This window comes from Salarias fasciatus, chromosome 23 (genome assembly GCF_902148845.1).
Source record: "Salarias fasciatus chromosome 23, fSalaFa1.1, whole genome shotgun sequence".
Taxonomy (NCBI): domain Eukaryota; kingdom Metazoa; phylum Chordata; class Actinopteri; order Blenniiformes; family Blenniidae; genus Salarias; species Salarias fasciatus.
In genome coordinates this window covers 21,494,891-21,516,894 of record NC_043766.1, presented here as the reverse complement: position 1 = coordinate 21,516,894, position 22,004 = coordinate 21,494,891, and the positions used below count along the sequence as shown (strand labels likewise).

General features: G+C 40.5%; 2 protein-coding genes and 1 long non-coding RNA gene across 3 annotated transcripts; 1 reads left to right on the top strand and 2 right to left on the bottom strand.

The window, feature by feature from the left end:
• Positions 1 to 3,215: 3,215 nt before the first annotated feature.
• Positions 3,216 to 9,640, bottom strand: oaz1a (ornithine decarboxylase antizyme 1a). Its single transcript, XM_030083046.1, is given in 6 exon segments — positions 3,216 to 3,837; positions 4,825 to 4,910; positions 5,209 to 5,384; positions 5,484 to 5,570; positions 5,572 to 5,638; positions 9,449 to 9,640. Coding segments are annotated over 6 exon segments (666 nt in total). The 5' UTR covers positions 9,568 to 9,640; the 3' UTR covers positions 3,216 to 3,706.
• Positions 9,641 to 15,954: 6,314 nt separating this feature from the next.
• Positions 15,955 to 19,305, top strand: amh (anti-Mullerian hormone). Its single transcript, XM_030083047.1, has 7 exons — positions 15,955 to 16,279; positions 16,349 to 16,564; positions 16,645 to 16,817; positions 16,901 to 17,006; positions 17,084 to 17,183; positions 17,266 to 17,693; positions 18,656 to 19,305. Exons 1-7 carry the CDS (start codon positions 16,096 to 16,098, stop codon positions 19,060 to 19,062), a joined length of 1,614 nt encoding a protein of 537 aa, XP_029938907.1. The 5' UTR covers positions 15,955 to 16,095; the 3' UTR covers positions 19,063 to 19,305.
• Positions 19,306 to 19,452: 147 nt separating this feature from the next.
• Positions 19,453 to 21,182, bottom strand: LOC115381568 (uncharacterized). Its single transcript, XR_003930432.1, has 5 exons — positions 21,050 to 21,182; positions 20,791 to 20,823; positions 20,564 to 20,698; positions 20,257 to 20,333; positions 19,453 to 19,893 (listed from the first exon to the last, which is right to left on the bottom strand). It is a non-coding gene; the product is annotated as an uncharacterized LOC115381568 (long non-coding RNA).
• Positions 21,183 to 22,004: the final 822 nt, after the last annotated feature.

The window sequence follows — 22,004 nt, the reverse complement described above, 5'->3', positions numbered from 1 at the left end:
AGGAGGTGAGTCAGTGGCAGTACTTCAGCAGTGCAATCATACACTGGAGAATATCATCGACCCTCGAACATGTGTGTTTATAGGCATGTACAGAGAAAAATTGGCCCCTCATTGTCATTTATTGTAAAGCCCGTGGCGCTGGTGACACTCATAGTTTTCTTGACAATAATAGCAGGATCACTATTACTAACTTCTATTTCAGAAACTTTGTTGCTTTAATTATGCTGAGTATTTACTATTATTTGTTTTACCATAGGTCTGGAAGAAGAAAAAAGAAAATGGTGTACCCAGAAGATAAAACTTTTGTTGCATTTTATGATCCTCTTTCTTTTTCCAGCATCGCTGTGAGGTTTACTTAATTGCTGTGTTTCTGGATTAATATTCACAAAACTAATCAACCTATGTCCCAATGCATACAGTGGTGATTTACTTCCAAACACAGCTATCAGCATGTCAAATCACTTAGTGTTCTTCTCATGTTAAAAACCTCTGTTTTATCAATTTGTCATTTAATGAACGCATACATGTTGTTTCACAGCCATCTGCTCCTTATAGCATGTCTTCATCTTCCAAAATGTTTTCAAGGTTCAGGGTTACTTAGTAACTGAGGATGTATTTGTGTTGCAGACTTGATTGCTTTACGTTACAAAAAAAACACAACGAACCTGCCATTCACCAATCTATCAACAGATAAGATTAAACAAATGTGATCAAGATGAGTGAAAACAAAATGAAACACACACACACACACACACACACACACACACACACACACACACACACACACACACACACACACACACACACACACACACACACAAACACACACACTTTGGGAAATAAACTCAAACTCTTGGATAAACTCCAGGTTATGAACATAGACTTTAAAAAAAATCACAATAATGAATAGAGCTAAGAAGTAGGATTTAAATAAAAGAGTAAAAAAAGGAGAGTACAATATCACTATTGTTTATTGAGCTAAGTGATGGTGACAGAAATAAAGCAATGTTTACACAGTTTTGTCTTGTCTTTTTGGTCCCAGGGTATTTGTATGATTGCACTTGTTTGATTTTCTGATCATTAAATCAAAGTGACTATGAGGATCCAGGAGACATCAGAGTCATGTCCTCCTGCCACTGTTCTCCAAGCTGTCTTTTGACACTCCAGATGAAAATCTGCCCTGCCTCTTCAGCAACTCCACAAACCAGAGGGTTTTTTTCTCAAAGGATGCAGCAACGCCACCTACTGTTTTGAAGAGGTATGAAGCAGAATGAGGAGACAAGGGTGCTGCTATGGGAAGAGGCCTCACAGAGGGACATCAGTTCACACAAGACTCAGGATTTCCTGCTGAGTGAGAACAGCAGGCCAAAAAAGATTTCTGATAAGATATGCTACAGTATTCATGGCCCCAAGGTCTCAGGGTGGGTGTTTGGGTTTACAGTGAGTTGTTCTTTCCTCACCCACTTCACAGTTTGCAGCATGCTGTTTACTGTATGATTTGATGTGTTCAAGTTCCTCCTATGTACACTACTTTCATGTGTATGCAAAACAAGATGGCCCGCATGGCGCACACACCAACCAGTAATTTATCTTTATCAAGACTCCAACTGGAATGTACATCATCTCAACTAGTTATGAGATGTCACAGTTGAAGCGCATTAGCTTTTTTCAATCTCCTAAATACAGTTGCTTTGCAAGTGATTGTGATCTCAGTAATAGTTTTTCCGGGTTTGTGTGCAGATGTACAAACAGACGAATTAAGCTTCCTCATCTTTCAACCGTCTCCAGCAATTGCATGTCAGTGAGCAGGATGTTCCTGATCATTTTCAACCCAGCTACCTGCTGAAAAACAATACCAGCACACTGCTAATTCAAGGTGCCACAGAAGCCCCATTGCCTTTTCTGGGTGCATTTCTGCAAAACAACCAGAAGGTGACACTATTGAGTGTGTCACTGAACCAGTCTGCATGAATGCTCCCGTGGTTGATTGCTTCTTCTGGAAAGGTCACTCTGTCAGCACTGAGAGGGATCGTCCCCACACTACTCTGGATGACTTTGTTTAGCAAAACCGCTGGCAGAAGAGCACGGAGTGCTCGGACTACTAGACACATGTGTGTGTTCTGCTGTTGCACGTTTTGCCGGGCTCACGCCGTCTGTATAATGGCATTGAACTCAGACCCAGGAGGACCTTTGTCAGGTTTCCCAGAAGGGAAAGAGACAAGCGGCCTTTTCTATCTGTCGTCCCTGTTTCAGAGTGAGAGCGTGTCCCAGGTGACACAATTGGCTGCTCTGCTTCAGGTGCTTCTCTGGGTCCGACACGTCTCTTCAATCCTGCAAGATTTACAACAAACTTCACAAATTCCTGACAATCAGTCACCCTGCGGGTGACGTTGGCAGAGAAGGGGTTAATCCAGGACGAGTCTGCTCTAAGCTGGGAGGACTGCATGTGTCTGCAGTATCTATCATTTACCCACTTGCACACAATAGTGAGCCAGTCAGTCGTGGCACACTCTGGAGTCCAGACACTGACCAGAGTCTAGAGTTTAAACAGAGCAGTTAATGGTAAATTTACTGCTTTACAGACAGTTTTAATTAACGCTATGCATTCAGTGGGGTGTGTGGGCCAGAAACCAGATTAAAACTCAAGCAGCTGGTTTGGAGATGTGAGGCAATGTTGTCCAGAAATGGAGGAATGTGGAGTTTTCTATGGGTCTGTAGTTTTGTGAGGATTTCTGGGTCCCTGGTAGGGTTTTTTTCTTTATTAATAAGCAGTAGTTTTCTGTTGGGAACTGAACTTGACCGAAAACTGATAGATCAGGTGATACGTACAATATGTACAATAGCACTACATGTTTGTCTTCAACAAGCCAGGCTGGACGGGGTTAAGGGGGGTGGTGGGCTTCACCTTCCTGATGATCAGGGTAACATGGTGCAGCACAGCTCTGATTTAATTCAGCACCTCAGCAGCTAGCTCTCAAGCTTAAACATTCTCCATGCTTGCTGAGTAACCCTGTTCCTCTTCACAGTGCCAAAACATTCATTTGTGATTAACTCGAGACTCTAACTTTGCCCATGACAGTTTGTGACGGCCTCCTGACAAGCAGACAGTGAGGAGGTGCATGGTCACATCAAGTGCAAAGCTCGTAGTTCTAGAGACAAACAGTATGTTGTTTCTGCTTTTCCTGCATTTAATTAAAAAAAAAAAGACAAAGAGCTGTATAGGGGTGAGCAATTTTATTTAGTACAGTTACAACATGCAGGTTTTCCTATCGAGTGGAACAACACAAATTAAAATCATGCACACAATAAAAAAATCAATGTCAACTGATAATTTCTATTAACATATATCTACTTACATGACTATGATTTCAATTCATCATAAATACTACTACATACTAGGGAGATGACTGGAGTTCATTGAGGGTGAACAGTGATTTAACACTACATATCAAGGAGAGTAATAGTGGCGAGGATGCGTTGCCCAGGTATTGTGTGGCTTGCTTTACATTCTTGGTATATTAACATCTTACCCTAGTGCAAATATAGAAACACAGCACATGGTAGGTAAAACAACAACGAAAATCCTACGACAAGAACCCTCAACCACAGTGATGTTGGACAATGTAACCAATTCCCAAAAAATATAAAGATGTGTGGTACGGACTTAAAATAAGAACAACAAACATTTGTAACTGCTCAGCGTCATTTATTCGTCATCAGAGGAGTCACGCTCAATGTTGTAACCCATAAAAAGGGCGTCAGGGCGGGAAGGGATGAGGGGATGACCCGGTCTCACAATCTCAAAGCCCAGGAAACTGAAGGTTCGCAGCATGGGAGCTGAGCAGAGAAAGTGAGAAGAAACACATCAGGGACAAAACAGTTCCAAGTCAAGGCAAAAACTACACTTATGGACACACTTCACACTCAAAGACATGAAGTTATCCCTAATCTACACAACTGAATAAATATGTTAACATGCAGACAGTGTATAATTTTTCTAAACTTTTCAATTCTGTAGCTTTTGCCAATTATGTGAAAAAATAGGAAAAGATGTTTTTACAACCATGACTGAAAGACATTGAATGAATATGACGACTATGCCATTCACTACACCTATTTTTCCCACGAGTAAACAGCATAAAACATTTATTTACCAGAAATGCAGCCCTACTCATGGAAAATTACAATTTTCCCTGCATGTATTATATTTTGAAAGGATGTTTTTAATGATCCCTAAAATATGTAGTTACTCATTAGGTTATGGGTAAAATGTTAAAACAACCGATCAAATATCTCTTAACAGGTATCATGTTATTTGTCATCACTGGTTGTTACACTGTTGAAATTAACAGGCAGTAAAAAATGTAACTCTTCTCCAGCAAGTTAGATACTTAAAAATATGTGCTGAGTCTTTGGTATGTGATGTTTTGGACTTTGTGTTTTTTTTTTTGTTTTTTGTTTTAAAATTCTATCCCGTTTTCATCAAACTTAAAATCCACTGAGCTCCAAAATGTGTTTGATGAAGTAATTTCACCCTTCATGTATGTCTGCAACCAAAACTTTTTCTCAAATTAAAATGGAATTTAAAATGTAATTAATTTAAAAGGCATTTTCTATTCCCAAAATGGTTTTCTGGTGCTGAGCAATTAGGAAACAAGAGAGAGCCCATCTGATTTTTATGTAGAAGACGGATCATGGATTTCACGGGGATTTTTTTTTTTTTTTTTTTTTTTAAATCAAACTTTGTATTTTTCTGATTCAAACTGATATTGCGCAAATGACAGACTGTTTCAGATGAACAGACGAGCAATTGTAAACTCTCACCTAGATCGTCTCTGCGCTTGTGGATAAAGATGAACACATGATCAACCTGCAGCTGCTCTTCTGCAAACTCCAGCAGGAGGGTGAAACTGGAAACAAACAGCCAAAGCCAAACTTGTTAATATTTCATCAAGGACTGAATAGTTGTCTCGAACAAATTAAATCATGAAGACCCACAAATGCACCTCCAGACAGCATTACTGAGATTTATAGCGCGATTTTTCAGCCAGAAAAATATATCGCCAATCTATTCCATCTTTTAGTTTCGCAAGCATTTATTATACATTAGAAAAATCCTGGGTTTTTTTTTTTTTTTTTTTACTTGGGGACAAATGTGCCAACAATTTCTCGAGTTATTCCATGACAAAGAAACTTTCTGTTACAAACCTGTCTTTGCTGCCCTCTGGCAAAGGTCCAGGTGGGATTTCAACATACAGGTTGCCCCCTTTCAGTGCTGCCCTCCATACGCTGTCCTTTGCTTCAGAGCGACGGGGCTCAATGAGTAAGAAGCGCACTCTGCCGTTAGCAGGCAGAGGCTCCTCATAAACGAGCAACTGATCATCCTGTGGGTCAGAAAAAGAAGACGCATGTCGAATTTAGATGAGGTAAACTGCCAAAGCTGGAGATAAAATTATTAAAAAATACAAAGAAGTTCAACTTACAGAGTATAGTAGCTTAGCTGAAAGATTGTGATCCCGCTGGTCATTCCCTCGCCCACCTGGGATCCTCAGGGGTGGGAGAGGGGCATCAGGAACACCACAGAGGCCCCGGACACAGGTTACTGCAACAGCGGGAGCACCTCCTGGGACTGGAGATTCTGGGAAGCGAAATCAACGAACACACAGATGGAGCCATTACACAAAGACGGTTCACTGGAGGTTCTGCTACCAAATGCAAAATTCCCTCCCTTATAGAGAGCCAGTTCAGCCCACTTCACACTTTCAAGAGACCAGGCATGACAGTAAAACATTAGTCAAACTCAGTGAGTCTCCACACTGAAAATGAAACACTAGGGTAATCAGTAACAGCACACAGCATTGCTGTGCACGTATGCAAGACATTCTAGTGGAAATTGAACATCTGGGATAGTAAGTCACATTTCTGGTGACTCATTAAAAACAAATGTTACTAATTTGTTTTGCAAACATCCAGTTCAAGGGCACAACAAAGGACTCTCAACGAACTTTATATTTTATAGAGGGCCTTCTGTAGTCCTTAACAAAACAAGTTGGCTTTAGATTATGGCACAAAGACAAACCGTCGTGAGCTGTTTTACTTAAGTGTCAAAGTTTTGCTAGATGTGTGTTTGTCACTATACATTAACAGCGTTGGGGACAGACTTTTTCTCAGAGCTTCGACTGGGAGCAGAATCCATCAGCAGCATAGCCATGCAAATGCTGTCAGACACAGAGACCCTCACTTGCGTAAATGCCACTGCAGTGCAATATGTTGAGCAGATGTGTGAACCAAATGAAATCTAGCGTTGTTCTAACAAGCTTCAAAATGCAAAGTCGAACTTGCTGCCTGACCTCGCAAACCTCCGGGGATTTAGACCAACTAGCAACTACCTAAATCTGATAATGTGATTAGGGGAGAAAAAAACAGCCAAGTGGCATCCTTGCGTAAAACCTTCAGCGGTGCCAAACCTGCAAGGTATTCAGAGATTTCCAATTCAGTATTCATCAAAATGTAAAAAGTACACTTTAAATACAAATAACAAATAAGGCTCAAAAAAGTAACAGTTACTTGCCTGAATTTATATTACATATCAACTTTTCAGGGCCTTTCATTATGACTCAAAGTAGCACAACGCAGGCCTTTAGAGTGGTGATGTGCACTGAGCAACCTTAACTGGCACAGAGGGCTTCCAGCAGTTCCAATGTCCATCGGTGGGGGGGGGGGGGGGGGGGGGGGGGGGGGGGGGGGGGGGGGGGGGGGGACACTTGCAGCAATGGATCTGGTACCCCATAATCAAAAAACATGTCCCACAAGACAACTTGGCAGACGCAGTTTTAAGCCTTCTCCAAGTCCACAAAACACACTGACTTGAGTCTGTGATGGGCAGATGTCAGGTGCTGTTTATCTGAAAGAGATTGACCAACATGCAATGCCACATCTGACGTTCATGCTATTGCGCATTTACGTACACAGTGCAATCTGAGTCTGCCTCTTTGTTCCCCCTTGGTTCATGCTTAACATACTTTCACCAGCTCTTCATACATAAAGAACCCAACAACACAACACATCCTGCGTCATTATGGGTCAACTGAGCTCTACAAGAGAGCTTTATTGTTCCTCTTTTCTGCTGAAATAAATCTGTCCTTGAAAATTCAGCCAGCACAAGAAGCTTGTTTTTCTCACCACGCTTTGTACAACAGGAATATCAACAACAAAACTTGGTGTTATAAGTAGGACAGATCATTTTGGATGTGACCTGCTGTCAGGAGACCAGACTCATTTGCATCCAAACCTCGACAGCATTACCAGAGTGGGAAGACCAACTGTGACATCTGCGAACCTCCAGCACTTCCACTCCACAACTCAACCCACCTCCTGAGTCATTGGCCTGGTTAGAATAATCTGAATTCCAACTGAACATAATCTAGAAAGCTGTTTAATGTGTTCCCATTAATTATTGTAATGATCTTTACAATAAATTAAGCCATTTCTGCAAGATAAAATGCTAACATGTTTCCTTGAACAGACAGAACCCTGGAGACTCAACCTATCATTAAAAGCTGGTGTGTGCGTCTTTGCTGAAATAAACCTGGTAATTTCTCATCAGCCTTTGTACAACAGGAAAATCCAACACCTGGCTTAGACTTTCCCCTTAGTGCCACTTATTGCATAACTCTTTTTTCTAACTGATTTCACTCAACATCTTCACTACTTTGCAACATTTCTGTTATTAAAAAAAACTGTTTTTACTGTTACAGAATGTATTGTAATGTTTACATTGCTGTTATTGTTCTTTGTCCAGCTTGACTGTGACCGTACTATCGTTGTGGATATTTATATATAATCTGTTACAACAGGAGGATTCCAGTTTCCTTGTTTGCAGAAGAAACCAGTTCTCACAATATAAGACACCCAGCCACCTTATAACGCATGCCTTAGCTTAGTTAACAATGAACACAGGCAAATGTACCACTAAGCTCAGAAAACAGGAGAGCGGAAACAAACAAGATGAAATGCCTGATTAACACCTAATCTAATGATATACTGCATTGTACAAAGAGGCCTTTAGTCCTGAGGCTTGTTTCATTATTGTATGACTGTGGACATCAACTTATTCGGCACCAGCAACAGCCCCCACACCTCCAAAAAAAGAAAAAAAAAAGAACCAATAATACATTTAAGAATATGGACTTAATATTACACACCTTAGAAATCCCGAATTAATCCAGTTTCTCTATGAATTGAAGCAATGGTAATATATATATGCACACTTTTGGGATTCAAATGTTACATAATGCTTAACATCAAACTACAACCATCCTTGTGCCTACAAGGAGAAGCTGAGTACAAAATGTCACATCACTGAGCTGATATTGCCCATACCACCCCCCTTCGCAGTGCAGTGGAAATTTCCTATGAGTTCTTCATAACACTATAGAAGTAGACGGTCGACCAAAATCCTGTCAGGACACGACTGAGGGAACAGCAGCCCTGCGGGGCAAAACCGCTCGACACTTCTCTCAAAATCAGGTCTCATAATTCGAGACTACCACCCTAAAGTGTTTTATTTAGGATTACTCGTCCTTCAATTAGAAATCAACCAGTAATCGACTCAGCGCCAGTATGTTGTGATGGCTTGTTATGACAAAAAATAACTTGGGGGGAAAAAAGGTAATTGAGTATTTATAGTGTTTTATAATCAGGAGGTTGTAATCGAAGTCTCAGGAATTCATTTAGCTTTTTTTGGTTGTTGTTTTTGTGTCGATATTACATTGCTCGTTAATACCTCAACAAACAAGGCTGAAATGCCAATGAAGCTAAAATATAACACGAAAAAATGCTATTAAAGAGATAAAATCCTAATCAGACATGTGCAATCGTAAAAGGGACGTAGTGTTGAAGGAAGGCGGAGGAAATATCGATACTGGTTTCAAAAACGACACGAAAACATCCGTGATGTAACAACAAATAGCTTAAGAGGCTAGCAACCATCCAATGTTGACATTTACGTAATTCTAATCAGGAAAACACACACAATCATCTGAAAGCACGCGCGTTTAAGAGATACCAACGTGTGTATTTTCACATAACACTAGGAATGCAATCCGATGTTTAGGTGTCGTTTTACATCGGCGAGAAGCATATTAGCTTAGGTTTTAGCATTAGCCTAGCCAGCAGCGACACTGGAAACGTCTATTTGCTGGCAGTATATTTATCACATTAAATGCGAATTGTTTCGATACACTAAGTGGACACGAGGGAAGTATAACTGAAAAATTCAAGGGAATGTAAAAAATGATTACTTTAAAAAAAAACCCGCAATCTGTAATTAAAGCGTTTAAGCGCAAACTATAAACATTGATTGTGCTTCAGGAAATACACGGCGCTGTCTCCAGCTAGGCCGCGGTTTTTTAAACGTAAAACAGACAAAATAAAAAAAACCTCATACCTTTCACTTTCAGGTTTATTATTGGACTGCTCGATAACAGGCATCTCGGGTAAGTTTCTCTCTTTTTCTCTAACAAAACAATGACTATTCAAAATCGTCTGTAGGTTGGATTTAACCATCCGGCCAGCGTCCACACCAGCAGCCTCCTCGGTCGTCTCTGTGCTCGGAGTCGGGCGGAAAGCTGGAAAAAGAGGCTACGCTATCCGGGGGAGTGTCCTCCGATCCGGCCTGACGCCCACTGATCCACTGTGACGCATTTATCAACCTCACACTGCTTGTAAGTGGATTAGGAGAGAGCCGATGGTTTGGGTTTATTGGCATTATCTGAACAGTGACTTAGATTTAGATTGAACAGTGACACAGGAGAGTATGAGATAAGGCACATGAATGTTACTTCAAATTTACACAGATGTGCCTTATCATTTTCAATAGTTTCATATATTGAAAGTTAGTATAGATATAAAAAAAGTCACCTATATGTCACACACTCAAGTAGGCATCTCAGATTGTTTCCAGCCTCACCCAAATAACAAATACTAGAAAAAAGCTAAAGCATATCATCATCGTTGCAATTTATATTTCATCATAAGTATAATCAGAAATATAATCAGGCCCAAGTCCTTCTGCATTCAGTATACAGTTCTTTCAAAGCTGTGAATTCATTTACAGCTTTGTCCTGTTCAGGGTAACAAGACACTCAAACCGATCACTGACACACTGGCATTCACACCAAGGGTCACCAAGTAATCTCACATGCATGTTTTTAGACCATAGGAGGAAACCGGAGAAGCCAGAGGAAACCCATGGAATGGAAGAACATGCAAACTCCAGACAGAAAGGCCCCGGCCAGTATCTGAATCCAGACCTTGCTGGACCAGACACACTGTGAGGCTGGAGCGCAAACCACCTCTTCATTGTGCCTTCAAAATAACATTTTCAAAATAAGTTGTCTTGTAACAAAATCGTATTTTTCTGACAGCTGTGTTTTCAGCCTGCATATGTTATATAGGCTGAATTATTGAAGCCAATACCAGGCATTGGAAAGCCCGGTAAATGAAGATCACTTATACATGGATGGAGTAATTTTCAAGAATAGAATTTTGAAATTGTTTCTGAGCTTTTAAAGCAATGCTAATTCAACTTTAAATCGACAAGAAACTAAGAATTGCAACAGTAATTTTACCTGAGCACTAATTTCTTTCTGTCTTTGAGTTTGAGTTTGTCACACCAGCAGAAAATGAGTCAATTACCACAAAGGCAAATGTCAAAAATTGGAGGAATGAACTACTTTAACTGCACCAAACTGTTCAAATATTTGAAATGGAAGTCATCTCAGTGTTATACCTATTGACCTTTTTAGATAACGATCTACTTCAGTTTCTTTTTCTGAAATTTGATGGTTATGTTGAGCTGGAATCAATTTCAAATATTGGTCATTATACAGTTTTAGACAGTTTTCTATAATTTGTTTTACACTAGCTCTTGTGTTGCTAGAAACTGATATTAATAACTGTTTATTATGGAAGTACTCTGTCTCATAAACACAGAGACAGAAGAATGTACTGACTGATTGTGATTCATCTTATATCTGAGTTGACAAAGGAAAGTCCACCTCTGTTAGAGTCTGCAGCTTATTGTTGAGTAAGTTGTTTTCTTCAAGAGGTTTTGAAAATGAATTATCTTGTCTCTAGGACCATTCTTGTGGAGCTAGTCCATAATTTTTTCTCTCTCTATCTTTGTGTGTGGTAGTGAATCCATCAGTATTTTCTCTTTTCTGCTCTCCGGCTTTTTCAGCATCCTTTTGTCATGTCTGGGCAGGATTCTCCCGTCTTCGTCAGAAATGTCATCTGATGGTGGATGACGTGTGTCTTATTAACTTCTGAACTGAACTGTAAATCCATTAGGTTTCATGGTCAACCTGTTGTCATCAACCTTTAAAAGTAATTTATGCCTTTTGCAGTGGGAAAAAAGCTCTTTGTTTGGGTTTCCTCCCTCAGTCTGAAAACACGTTTGAAGTAAATTGCAAATTGTTAAGATCTGAGTTATGAGTTAGTGTGAGGGTGGAAGGTCATCTTTCTGTTTATTCTTATAAATTTCTAGCTTTTTCAGGGTGTCTGTCACATGTATTGTTAGCTGGGATCAGATCCAGTCTGATCCACCCTCGACCCTCAGCTGGATAAAGCAGGATACAAGATAACTTCATCACTAAGCGCACAGTTGGTTAAAAAATATTTCCATTAGACATGCTGGGATTGACTTTTTTCTTCATAAGATTAGAAGCCTTGACTGCTTCTGCATACAAAGCGCCATACTGTTGGGTTCAGTGGTTTAAATAACCTGCAAGACGAGCTCGCCTGGTGGTTTTTCTCATGTTTCAGTCTCACCTTCTGAGCTTTATTCCAGTCTGAGGGGTCAGAGTGCTCAATGTGCAAGTAAGGGTAGTTTGGGGATGATGCGGCAAATAATTTGCTCCCTGAATATTTCAGCCAGTTTTGTTGGAGTTTGGCATTGAAGTCCTTTGGTGTCTGAGCCTGAATTGAACCTCAAGCCTCTATGCAGTCCTGCAGCACACTGCAGCTTGGTGCATTATTGTTGGTCGATAATCTGTGAGAGCTGTGCAGTCGAGGCCGTTTACTCTAAATCCTGCCAAAGTCGGTGGTTTGTTCGGCCTGTGCTTTTCTTTTTCAGTTTTTTTTTTTCTTTTTGTTTTATTTTGTGTGGATTTTTTTTTTTTTTTTAGTTTAGTCTTGTTTTGTTTTGTGAAAAATCAATAAAGAATTGAATAACAAAAAACAAAAAAAAAATCCTGCCAAAGGGCTGAACTCAGGAATCTCCCACATTTCTGGAAACAACTTTCTTTAAAAACAAGCCGGATCCCCTCAGATTCATTCCTACTGTCACAGACGTCTCAGTTGACTAGATCTGAAGCAGCGGTGAAATGGCTACAACTTTCAGCATCTTCCTCATCTCACAAATGCCTCCGTTTAGAACTGCATCTCTGACAACGAGGATGGATGGATGTCTTTGTCCTTGGGCTGGGTTCTTCCCATTATGTGTTGGGAAACCTGCCCAGGACGGAGAGATGAGAACTACAGTTTGTGTACAGTGATCTCCGATTGGTGAAGCCAGGGCAGGTTTGAGGTGCAATAATGGCAAACTCCAACATGTGTGGTGTTGTTTGAGGTCAAACTGCCCCATAAACAAATCCACTGATATACAAAAACAAGACTGATGGAGTCAAATATCACAATATGGAGCTTCAGGCACCACTAGAAAATCATGTTTACTTGTTACCAGATACAAAATGTTCTACAAATACTAAATGGACAATTTCTGTGATTCTTTCTGAAGATTTGTGATGTTGGAGAATGAGCCTTGGCTTTATCTCTTGGGATGTTTGTCCGTTGGTCTTCTCAGAGACCTTGACTGTCTGCAAAACAGGACAGCAGCTGTGAGAATGGTTCAGGGAGGAAGAGTTTGAAAGGATGCAGCCCTCTCCCTGAAAATGAGATATTCAGTTCAGTGTTGCATTTTACTCGAGCATGAGCAATACCAGATAAGGAGGCACTGAATGAATTCTTTTGTTTTCAGCTGTAATGTAGCTTTTTGTGTTTATATGAATGTACATCCCATCTTGTTCTTTGTTCACATTTAAGTTTATGCGTGATAGAAGCAAATGTGAAACAAATACAGTAAATTGCTTTGGTTCTTGCAGTAATAGGCACAAATGAACAGAAACGAATATGCAAAATGAGAAAAAAATACTGTGTTTCATAGAAAAACAATTAATGCTGAGTATTCACATGTAATGGTAACTAATCACCTTGCTTTCACAACAGACTCTTATTTTTATCCGAAGGCCAAATCTCCATTGCATGCCTTTTCACCTTTACAGCCTTGGGAATGGGTTTGGCAGGGAAAAAGGACTTATCAGCCAGTATGGTGAGACAATTTAATGCTTTTGCACAACATTATCTAAGAGTTACTCTTTTCTGCTAAAATATCCATCTAAAGATCAGATTTTACACTCAAGTTCAAATGAGGAGAAACACTTCTTGCCTGCCGTGATATGAGTAGGGCTGTCCATGTTGATCACGATTAAACAATGTTGGGCCGTGAAAAGATTAATTTTTAATCATGATTAATCACAGAAAAACATTAGGGCTAGTAATTGGCTCAAAGAAAAAGACAAGAGAAAACTTAGAACTCATGTGGTTCTGAATCTCATGTCTAATGAGTTTGATCAATTGTACTTTCATTGACACCTTGTTCTTTTCACTGTTGTGCAGTTCAGGTGAATTATGAGGGTTGGATTCCTCATTTCATGCTTTTAAATGTTACAAGTGAAGAACACATTTCTAAGCAGTGTTGCAGATCACTTGCTTGCTGTTATTTCAGCTCGGATTAGCATGATCATAAAGGTGCTATTATTATTTATTTTTGAAGCAGCGTAACCTGATATATTGAATCTCTCAAAGTAAGCTACTATGTTACTTCATTACCTTGTTACGCTGTTTCTTCCCTCTAAGTCATGGTTTCATGACCACACTGTTGAAACATTTTGTTTAAGATGTATTTTTGTATTTTTGAAGTAGACCAGTGAGGCCAAATGGCACTTGTTTTTTTTTTGAAAACCTTATTAGCCATCGCCGTAACACGTAGTGTAACGGTGATGGGTTTTGTTCTTGCTCAGTTTCTTCTGTATTATTATTATTGTTTGTCCCACGAGAATGCATTTTTGACCCCCTGAACATAGCTGAATGTGGTGTTTTTTGGTATCTACGTGACCGGCCCGGCGAAAAATTCGATAAAATTTATACCTCCACAGTGACAGATCAACACTGGCTCAACAGCGCCACCTACAATCAGACCCCTATGGCCCACAGAGTGGCCATATTTTGACGTAGGAACACGAAATTCACACTAAAATCTGTGGGACCAACAGGAAGGCGGCCATCTTGGATACAAAATTCACCGCCATTTCGCTTTTCATTTTTCAAATGAACTGAACTCTTAGTTCCTTTCTTCCAAATGAGCCCAAACTCAGCACACTGCATCTAGACACATTGACCTCCAATAATCAGCCAGCTTTTTTTGATACATCGCTCGGTCTCCTCACAGCACGCCGTCAAAAAACACCTTCATTTCCTGTTATTTCGACAGCCCCTCATGAGCTCAGGCATTGTCCTAGAACACTCAGATTACAGTCAGTTATGTGCCATAATGGTGCTCATGTAATGCACTATAAAGTTTAATACAACTCAACTCTATAGCGCCCCCTGCCATAGACCTAAAACATTCACATTCTTCCACAGTAACCAAACTGTGCAGAAAAATTCTATTCCTGAAGACAAGCAAAAAATTCTATTACCACTATGATGCATTTATAACCGTTGGCCAGCAGGGGCGCAAAGACCCCCCTGAAAAATACATAAAAATTTCTTACAAGCACGTACTTTGTCCGACTGTCTTGAAATTTTGATCAATTGTACACAACATGATGCTGATTATATTGATGTATGAATAACTGTGATAGCTGCTACAGTGCCACCTATGGGAGTGTACAAAGATTACAATGCAATTTAAAAAATTACTTTTACCAATCTTTTTCATTAATGTCAATTTAGTGAGCGTGAGACGTCGACGGCAATAGCAGGGAGTGAAGCACTAACGACGATGGCTTTCATCGCCGCGCGCGGCTTTAATTTGAAGTAGAGATTCAGTTGGTCAACATAGAACTTTTTTGTAAGAAAATACAAAACATAAAAAAAGAAATTGTTCCTTTGTGTTCATTTGATTTCCAATTGAGATACTCTGGCAAGAAATGTTTTACATTAAGGAATCAAAACAGCCTTGAAATGCAAAATGACTGAATTTAAACATGTAATTGCAGTTAACTGTGGAAATTCTGTTTTCTTCTGACTGTTCTAAATGAATATTAGTGATTTATAAACTTTCCTCACAGCAAGGCATTTGTGGTTTGAACCTGTTGGTTGATTGGTCTGTCAATGTGAAGAGTACATATGTGCATAGGTTTAATTTTGCAGTGTGTTCATGAATTACCGTTGTCTTATGTGAGGTTGCAAACCCTAGTCTAACTTGTTTGTTGTTGTTGTCGTCATTGATGTTTTTAAACCATGGACATGCCACTGGTGCTGAATATTCTGTGATTGTAAGCAAAAGTATTTTAGTGTTACAGGTTCTCTCTGTAATCTGTTTCACCTTAACATTGCAAATCCCTACAATCGTGATGAATAACAGATCTTGAATCATGTTCCATGAAATATGTTCAGGACATCTTTTGAAAAGATGAAAATGAAAATGGGCCCATTATTTCTAGTTCCTTTTCATGTTTGACTCCACCTAACACAAAATAATTTTCAGTGTGTGTCTGAAGCAAAAAACCTGCATTTATGTTCTGCTCACAGGGTTTAACCTGTTCTCTAGAGATGGCCAGTAAACACCTCAGGCAGAATCCACAATCTAAATCATCAAGGACACATAATATTCCTATTTTGGCTTCCTATCCTCCAGTTAGTAGATGGGAAGGTGGGAGGATGCAACTCCCATCCTCTGGAGCTTGACCCGTTCAAAACAAGCAGCTGAGAGGTGCCTGACTGCACACGTATACATGCAAACAGTGAGGGATGATGGCTGTGTTTGCACTCTGCAGCTTATTGCTCAGCTGGAGCAGGCTCTGTGTGGCCCTGCAGGTCCCAGACAGGCAGACCCACGGCCCCATAGTGACAGGTCAGACTCTGTGTGACTCCTTCATGCTCTTTTATGCAGTAAATTTACATTTTTATGTTGTTGTGGAGCTTTGTAATCACTGTGTTTTGATCCTTCTAGCATCATTATTATTAGATATTTAATGTTGCCACTTTTTTTTTAATCCGTCAGCTTCCACAATCCATCCCAACACGCCATGCTTTGTGGACAACGTATTTGCAGTGTTGCGAGATGTTGGAAATGGTGGAGAACTCACAAACAGCAGTTCAACTCTGTTTGGACTCTGCATCACAGCTAATAACTCAATGGGCTCAGTGTTATTAGAGCTTGCAGAAGAGATAAGAAGGAACCAGAGAGGTGGACCAGAAGTTTTGTTCTCAACTGCAGGTAACCAGAACGTGTGGCTGAGTTGTTGCGGTCGTTGTTTGAATGCATTGTTTCATCTCATTAAATCTTCTTTCCTTTAGCAATGCTTGTGTCAGAGGGAGGTGAGCAAGGAGGGATGGTGTTAACCTTTGACCTCCCGCAGTTAGCTTTGCTCAAATTGAACCCCGTGCTGCTTCTGTCACTTGAAAGTCCCCTCAAAGGAGAAAACCTTGTTTTGACTTTCAGTGGTGAATCCTTGGAGCCGATCTCTCAGGTAGGGAAGGGTGAAATAGCTCTGTCATGTAAAATAATGTGTATTTGCCTGATACAATGAGTTTTTCCAATGCTGTCTTGTAGACTGCGTGCATTTCAGGAGAAACCCAGTACGTCCTACTAACAGGAAAACCGCCAGAGGGCAAAGCTCAACAGAAATTGAGGATTTCTGTCGAGGCAACAACCCATGGTATGAGTGAGCGCTCCTCTTCTCTTGTTTTCATTTTCTGATGTCCTGCACCCCCCTCATGCATCAACTCTTTGCAGAACAAAACCTAAAAGATTCCCTTAGTGGTGGAAGATTAGAAGGCAACATCAGCATGACTCTACTTCTGCTGTTCTCTGGAGAAACAGGAACTGATACAAGGTCGTCTTAGCGTTGGTGTTTCCTCTTGAAATTGACTTTTGTCGAAGTTTTGCATACTCACACTCTTCACTGTCTTTCTCAGACACGCGCATGTTTCAGGTCCTTCCCCAGTCAGTTTGCAGACCTCATTCCTCTGTGAGCTGAAGAGGTTCCTGGGAGTCATCCTGCCTCAAGAATCCTCCCAATCACCCCTAGTCCAGCTGGACTCGTTGCGGTCTCTGCCTCCCCTTATGCTCGGCTTGTCCTCCAGCGAGACTCTGCTGGCGGGGATGATCAACTCCTCAGCTCCCACCGTCTTCTCCTTCAACAGCTGGGGCTCCACGTTTCCAGTACATCAGGAGCAGCTGGCCCTGTCTCCTCCACTGCTGGAGGAGCTCAGGCAGAGGTTGGAGGAGATAGTGCCAGAGATCATGGAAATGATAAAGGAGGAAAAATTGACTGACAAAGCTACAGAAAGGCTGAGGAGGCTCCAACGACTCAGTGTTTGGAAGGAGACGGAGTTGGCAGCAGGTGATGTGGCCCAAAAATTGTAGTTTCTGTTAAACACCACTTCACAGCTCTGCCAGATGAAGGCGAGTGCCAAACAGAAGACACAAATTGGATCCATTTATTTGGTTAATTTAACTAAATAATTCAGCCACTTACTCATTTCAGTCATTCATGTATGACTTCAGCTAAACTATTTCAACAGTTTTATCTGCTACTTGAAACACCTGGAATAGTGATACACTTGGTATTTCAGGTATTTTTCTTCCTGCTAATTTTAAAAAAAAATATTGTCAGGCATTGTTCACGCTGGCACTATTACAACCACCAGTCTCTCTCTCTCTCTCTCTCTCTCTCTCTCTCTCTCTTTACCACCATAATGCTGATGAATTAAGTAAAGATTTCTGTTACTTCTATTCCACAAGATTAAGGCACGAACATCGTCTATACATGGATTATCCAGCTTTACACCAAACAAGTAAAAGTTAGCAGTTATATATCACTGACTGAGTGGCACAGCCACAAATAACACTGCTGCTGAGGTGAATGCTCATTGTTAAGAGGGTGTATGTGTGACAAGTGATATAAAGTGCAAATAAATGTGTGGAATTTCGGTTCTGCCTCTCACAATCTATTTCTGCAAGCTGGCTTCAGGTTAACGTCCACGATGCTAATTTCACTTCTCTCTAAAATCTGCACGTGCTTTGGTAAAAGTTGGCAAACAGCCAGGCTCAAGTCTGGGCCTGTAAAAGTGTGTATGCCAATTTTTTTGCGGGTAAGCAGTGTATATAAACGAGACCCTTGTAGTGATAAAAACTCAGAAACAAAGCAGGATTTTTCCCGCTGTGAATCAAGAGTCCTATCCACCACACCAAACATGCACGCCCATACAGATTGTCTCAACTGACTCATGCTTTGTGATTTGAGGTGTAAAGTTAACCGACCAACCTTTTATAACACCCAGTTTTCTTTTCTGTGTCAAACAGGGGAGCAGCAGTATTGTGCATTTCTCCTGCTCAAAGCTCTGCAGACGGTGGCCCATGCCTATGACTTACAGAGGAGACTACGGGCGACCAGAGCGCAACCCAGCAACCCTGTGATGGGCAACGTGTGTGGGCTGAGGAGCCTCACTGTGTCCTTTGAAAGAGTTCTGGTGGGTCCGAACACAGCAAACATTAACAACTGCCACGGCTCCTGCGCTTTCCCTCTGACCAACGCGAACAACCACGCCGTCCAGCTGAACTATCACATTGAGAGCGGCCACACGGACGAGCGGGCGCCCTGCTGCGTGCCCGTGGCTTATGAGGGCCTGGAGGTGATGGAGCTGGACCAGCACGGGACCTACATCTCCACAAAGCCAGATGTGATAGCAAAGGAGTGTGGGTGTCGCTAGCAACTCGTGCGATTTACACTCACTGACAGCAGTGTTTTTAGCGTATAGTAAATGTGTCACTCAATACTGTTTTAATTAACCTTGTCTGAACACATAAGCAGCACACTGCGAGAGAAAGTTTATGAATTCACAGAGGCCAAAGAAAAACTGCATGTTTGCTCTGTCTTATGTTACAGTGTTTCTCCCATCACAGGAATATGTTTGAGGAGGCCAACGCTATAAATTCTATATTAATATAATCACTTCCTGCAGTGTGTGAATATTTAATTGAAATGTAATATTACGAAGTACACAGTGCCATTAATTTTGAATTTAAATAAACAGCATTTTGTTGCATCATCACTGTTTGTGTGCTATCATTTAGATTCACATTGTCAGTGAAAATGGTTTATTAGTTGTTGATAACAGGATTATTTTACAGTGTGCTCAAATACAGTGAGTTACAATGCAGGCTTCACTGGGGGATTCAACATATTTTCATCAGACGAGTTCTGACAGACACATATAACTGGGTGCTCAACAATACAAAAGAAACAGGTCTAGTGCAACATCTTCGCATTACTAATATAAAATTCAAAGTATGCTCAATATCAAATAAAGCATGTTTACATCACTCAGGTAACATTGCAAAGTACACTTAAGACTTGTTGCTTCTATAATCGCCAAAATCTTGCTGTTGTGGGAGTCGATAACATTTGTTTGTTGACCTGTTACACATTATTCTTTAGCTTTGGGTTTCAAGACTGCCCTGGCAATTGGCTTTTTTCTTCTTCTGATTGCTCCGACTTCCTCAGATCCCCACCACCACATGAAAGTGTCCCACAAGGAAATCTGTAGGCAAACAACACACTGTGTGATTCACGCAGTCAAGGTCCAGGTGGAGGGTGAGGGTGGGGGGTCAAATTAATGATGGTTTCTTATGTAAGCTCACTAATGAATAGATTGATATTTACACTATATTACACAGTCTTGGCCAAATAATACAGTGGTGCTAATACTGAAAGACAAAGCGTGCAGCTGATTCACAGGCAGAACAGCAACGTTTGGAAGGATTTAAAAATGTAAAATTTCAAGCAAAAGTTTAATCTATTCATCCATTCATCCATCCATCTATCCACCGTGGTCTGACCAGTACAGGGCTCAACAGTAAAACCACAACAGGCAGAGCAAAAGGAGGACCTCTGGGAGCAGTACCTGAGGAAATGAGCCACTCTGCAGAGTTTCCACCAAAGACCTGACGCCTGTTTCCTCGACAACATACTCTACTGCTTCTAAAAACAAACAAACAAAGCAAAGACACTCACATATCACCATACTGGAGAGAGTGTGTCATAGTTATGTCACGTCATGTTATATCAATTCATGCTATGTGATGTGATGTAATGTTATCTTATGGTAGGTCATGTCATGTCATGTTATGTTATGTTATGTTATGTTATGTCTTGTGTTGCGTTATGTTATGAGATAATTTTCTGTCAGTTTACCAGTAAATATTACTCACCATGCACTTCCTGTACCCCTGAGCTCACAAGCAGTACCACCAGTACCAGCACCAAGCATCGGTTCATAGTAACCCCTTTCCACGGATTAGGCACGTCACACAGACTTTCAATGGACAGAATCCGCTCATAAGGCACTACAGACAAACATAAACATGTCTGATGAAATTATCATGCAGTTTTTACTATGTTTATTCATATTGTTCTGTCGGGTGAACATTTGGCTTACTTGTGATGTTTTCTGAAGATCCAACTCAGACTTCTACATCAATTGAGCACAAAAATGCATTAAACACACAAATCTCAAATAAAAATTCGATTCTTATATAGTAAGTTTAGTAAAGTGTATGCCCCTGTCTTTCGTCTATATCCTACACCCCCAAGATGGCTTAAAATAGGCACATGCAATGTTCTAAAGGTCACAAAAACAATTTACAGAAGCTCAGATGAATTTATCTAAACATCTCAATGGCAAATAAGAACAGTACCTTCGGTTGTGTCTGACTGGAGACCACACTTGTATCGCTGGTGATTTCTGTTTTGCGAGCACAGTAGACAGTAGACATGCACAGCAACACACTCCTCCTCTGATTGACAGGCACAGATGGAAGAGAAGAAAAAAAATGACTCTGGCAGTGAGCAGGATACTACTGATGGCTTGTGTTTAGTTCGACAGGACCTGACAGAACTGTGACGTCAGGTTAATTAAAATACACACAGGAGGCCTGGAAGTTAGTTGTAATGTATGTTCAGTAAATAATGTAATTAAATAAATGATCCTATATCACATTTAAGATTATTATTTTTGAAAGAAATGTCTAAATAAGTGGTTAGAGTTTCTGACCAAAAAAGTTAGTTTACAAATGAAGTTTCTGCTGTGTTTGTAGGTTTGCTGTCCTGCTGGTGTTTGCCTGTGTTTTGTGCTCAACTGCAACAGTTTCACCCACATTCAATGGGCACTGGGCTTATGAAAAAAGGACAATCACACCACTGATACGTTCATCTGTTGTAGACGAAGCAGTTATTTGCTCTCTTGATAACTAACACCAGGACAAATGTTCTGCGGTTAGGTTATGAAATTATTTTTTCCAGCATGGTGTGATGAAAGAAAAGGATAAAATTATCTATTATAGAAATTATCGTATTAACACACATTTTTGATGCTCAGTGGGTTGTAAATGTAATCCCATGCTTTAATCCCAGATTTCATAATTCAAACTGCGCACACTGACCCTGTTTATTCTGGTTTATACGGCTGTTTTTTTTTTTTTTTAATTTGTTTGAGAACAACCGTATTAAAGCTATGTGTGTGGATGCAAGCTAAATAAATTGGATCAACGTTCAGTCCTAGTACACATAGGCCTCAGATCTTTTGCTTTGTAGTCAGCAGCCAATTACAGGTGGAGCGGTGTTGGTATTGAGGTCAGCTGCCAACTGAGAGCC

Coding starts and splice junctions, on each gene's coding strand:
- amh (XM_030083047.1), top strand. CDS start 16,096: ATGATGGCTGTGTTTGCACTCTGCAGCTTATTGCTCAGCTGGAGCAGG. Junction 16,280..16,348: donor TGTGGAGCTTTGTAATCACT/GTGTTTTGATCC, acceptor TTAATCCGTCAG/CTTCCACAATCCATCCCAAC. Junction 17,184..17,265: donor GAAACAGGAACTGATACAAG/GTCGTCTTAGCG, acceptor TGTCTTTCTCAG/ACACGCGCATGTTTCAGGTC.